Source organism: Nelumbo lutea, chromosome 2 (assembly GCF_056320005.1).
Source record: "Nelumbo lutea isolate HS-2025 chromosome 2, American lotus-T2T, whole genome shotgun sequence".
NCBI classification, from domain to species: domain Eukaryota; kingdom Viridiplantae; phylum Streptophyta; class Magnoliopsida; order Proteales; family Nelumbonaceae; genus Nelumbo; species Nelumbo lutea.
The window spans coordinates 35,983,085-35,986,880 of record NC_142685.1 but is presented as its reverse complement, the minus strand read 5'-3'; the positions used below and the strand labels follow the sequence as shown (position 1 = coordinate 35,986,880).

The 3,796-nt window shown below is 38.2% G+C and overlaps 1 protein-coding gene across 1 annotated transcript; it reads left to right on the top strand.

The window, feature by feature from the left end:
* The first annotated feature begins 610 nt into the window (after nucleotides 1-610).
* TET15 (tetraspanin15) lies at nucleotides 611-2,753 on the top strand. The gene is made up of 2 exons (XM_088968745.1): nucleotides 611-1,494; nucleotides 2,197-2,753. Exons 1-2 carry the CDS (start codon nucleotides 994-996, stop codon nucleotides 2,506-2,508), a joined length of 813 nt encoding a protein of 270 aa, XP_088824871.1. The 5' UTR covers nucleotides 611-993; the 3' UTR covers nucleotides 2,509-2,753.
* The last annotated feature ends 1,043 nt before the right edge of the window (nucleotides 2,754-3,796 follow it).

The following is a 3,796-nucleotide window of genomic DNA, read 5'->3' as shown; positions in this document are numbered from 1 at the left end:
GTTTTACCCAAAAAATGAAAATCTTAACGCGTTGACGGTAGTTGTTATGTACGTGCACCTAATCTGAGTCTGATTCCCTTGAGCCTTGATTGACCGTCTCTCTCACTTGGTCGCTTCCCGTGTGGCCGGTTCCCGGACGCGGTTCGCCGATTCGCCGACCCTAATCATACTCGGGTCCGGTGTGGTCAATAATTTGAGAATTGCGAAATAATGGAATCGGGTCGATGGGGTATCTGGTAATTTAAGAAAGGATTGAAGTTGTTGAAAGGAAAAAAATTAAGTACATTGCAACTTAATGCAGAATTCTGAAAGTTTTGACTGAACTGATCAGTCATTCTCCCAACAATTTATATTCTATCATACCAAAAGACATGTACCGGAAGAGTTTTGCTGCTTTGGCCAATCAAAGCATCATGTGATTGGTCATACGATTGATTGGCTATAAGTTTTTGGGAGAATGACGGTTCAGCCCTCTTCTCGGACTGAAAAAGGGATTTAGTGACTCGGATCATCGGTAATTCGGTGTATTACTGACCCGGTTGATTTAGTGTTCTCTACCCACTATCCTTCATTTGATCCCTTTAGATCGACACCATCCACTGAAAACTTCAGCCTCATTTGAAGCGTTCAACGAGCGCTGGTCGTTTAATGTCGGCATTTTCTGTGGATCCATTAGTGGGTCCCGATCTAGTAATTGCAACACGTTCTGAAAAAGTGAAAACACCGTAAATTATTGATTTATTCCACCCAAATTTTAATAATTAATTGAACTACCGAAAAGAATCTTCTATGAAATCACTGTATGAACAAACTCTGCATCGACGAAAGTCCCGAGTCCTGAACAGCACCTATATATATTCCTTTCAATCGGTCGTTGATCTCATCAGTGATTCTCTCTCTCTTTCTCTGTTTTTATTCTCAGCTGCTTAGTAGCAAATTGCTTTTCTGTAAACCTTTGTAGTAGATAGATTGATATTTTGAGAACGAAGGAAGATGTTCCGAGTGAGTAACAACTTGATCGGAATTCTGAACTTCGTGGTCTTTTTGTTCTCGATTCCGATCTTGGGAGGTGGAATATGGCTGGCAAACAGAGCGAGCACCGACTGCGAGAAGTTCCTCGACAAACCCATTATTGCTCTGGGGGTGTTTCTCATGTTGGTGTCCCTTGCCGGACTCATCGGTGCGTGCTGCAGAGTCTCATGGCTTCTCTGGGTTTATCTCTGCGTGATGTTCTTCCTCATCGTTCTTCTTTTCTGCTTCACGATCTTCGCTTTCGTTGTGACTAACAAGGGAGCAGGAGAGGTTCTGTCGGGCAAAGGGTACAAGGATTATAAATTGGGGGATTATTCAAATTGGTTGCAGAAGAGGGTTAACAACAACAAAAACTGGAATAAGATCAAGAGTTGCTTGATGGATAGCCATGTCTGCAATAGCCTTAGCGATGCCACCGACACAGTTGAACAGTTTTATGCTCGGCACTTGTCTTCGATCCAGGTGTGTAACATCATACCCTTGTTTCCTTTCGTTTTATTTATTCTTTATGTATGAATCTGAATGTGGGTACTTTTATTTTTTCCAGATGTTGGTTTTCATTTTTTGTTTTCTGAGTATTTGTCATAATTTCTCAAAGAAACAGAATCGGATTCATCTATATTTGCTTTTTTTTTTTTCTTCCTTTTTCTTTATCAACTTTGGGGATTTTCATCTTGAAACTTTTTGGTAGATACCTCCCATTTTTGGATTTCCTACTTTTCTCTTCCTGTTTGACAGCATTATTCCTTGAAACAGAGATTAGAAAATTTTTCCTTCAGTTCTTGGTAGAAATCACAGATGGGTTTGGGTATCTACCATCTATCACCACAACTGTATGACTGAATTTTCACTACATTTTTTTAACTTGGTTTATTAGAAAACTACTGATTTAAGCATGGCTTTCTTTTTTATTGATTGCTCAACATTGGGGTTGTAAAACATTGGTTTCTGTTTTTTTTTCTTTCTATTCAATTTTGATAGCTCAGTCTTTTCTCAGATCCCGTTTAGATTAAAAGTTCAGTTTTTTACAATTCATTTTTGCCAGACTGTTGTTCTTTCTTTTCAATTGAAGCAGAACAGTTTGGATTCTTATGTTTTCTAGTTGAAAATTTGATATCCACCATTACATCAAAATCTGATGCAATCGTTTGCTTGTGATTGCAGTCGGGATGCTGCAAGCCTCCAACGGCATGCAATTTCCAATATGAGAGACCAACGGTCTGGAACAAAACAAACACAGCAAGCACCCTAACTGATTGTACTGCTTGGGACAACCCCGCCGGAGAGCTGTGCTTCAACTGCGACTCTTGCAAGGCTGGAGTGCTGGACAACCTCAAGAAGGATTGGAAGAAAGTTGCCGTTCTCAACATTATCTTCCTCATCTTCCTCATCATTGTCTACTCCATTGGTTGTTGTGCTTTCAGGAACAACAGAGAGGACAATTACTATTCTGGATGGAGGAAGAGATACCCTTAGACCACTGAGCAGAGATTAGACCAGTGTAGAGACTAGACTAGGAAGGGAAGGATTTGCAGTATATCTTCATTTATTTCACTAGCTTCTTGATGTGTTCATCTACCTTATTTTGCTTATTTCTTCATTTCTTTTCGTGTATAGACATCTGTATATTAGTTTGATCAGACTTGTCATTTGTTTCTTAAGCTTCTACCCATATTGGTGCTTGAAATTCTTTCAATCCAAATAACTGCTTGTTTTGTTCAGAAGTTGCTTGCAACCCTTCTTTCTGTTAAATCATTTCTCAGAAGAAAGCTTCTGTGTGCTGCCATGGTTGGTGACTTGGTAGACCTTCCCGCCCATGAGAACGTCTCTGTGACTGCTCCAGTTGGCAGGGTAGAGGTGTAAAACGTGTCGTGCCAGGCCGCCTACAGCCCACGCAAAGTGTGGGCCATCCTGGGCTGTGTTGCCCTCTCAGGGATAATTTGGGGGGGTCGGCCCGGCATGGCCCATGGCCAAGCCCATGTGGGCCCATGCCGCGGGCCTGGCTGGGCCAACTGCAGACCGTGCTATGGCTAGGCCTTGGGCGTGGACTCAACCGGGCCAAACTATTTTTCGTTTCTTTGTTTTTTGGTTTTTTGACATTTTTTATTTTTTATTTTTATTTCTTTGCTAAGTAAAACTAAAATATTTAATTTTTCTTTGGAAATTATGTGAAAAATAAGAAATCTAACAAAGAAATAAAAAAAAATACTTAACCATATGAGAAGTCAAAGAGACTAACTCATTGAAAAAATATAGGAATTTTATTTCATTTAAATTTGAATGATACAAAGCATACAATGGTTGGATGAATGAAATATGAAAATTGAAAAATGAAATAAATTAATAAAATATAAAAAATATAATATAGTTACAAATTGAAAATAAAAATTATGTTATTAAAAAATCAAATAAATTAAATAAAATTGAAACAAATTTTACAATAATTTGAAAAAAAAAATGCTATAAAACTATTGAGTATACAAAAGATGTTGATTTTATCATTTTCTCCTATTGTTCTTGACTTTGATCATTTGCTTCAAGTGAAACATCAGGTATAATGTCATGCCTTTCTTTGTATTATAATCTATCTTCGGCATCTAGTCAATTTTTAAAGCAAATACACATCTCTAGACTTTCATCATTCGTACAACTTCTCTTGTTGTCCAACTCTCTAGTACCTTTATTAAAACAAGACTCCGATGGAATTGTTGACACTGGAGGAATTAATAGATCATGTGCTACGAGAACAAAATAATTTTTTTTA

Excerpts from the sequence above, each read along its gene's own strand:
- TET15 (XM_088968745.1), top strand. The coding sequence starts at position 994 with ATGTTCCGAGTGAGTAACAACTTGATCGGAATTCTGAACTTCGTGGTC. Across the intron at positions 1,495-2,196 it reads GGCACTTGTCTTCGATCCAG|TCGGGATGCTGCAAGCCTCC; the intron begins GTGTGTAACATC and ends TTGTGATTGCAG.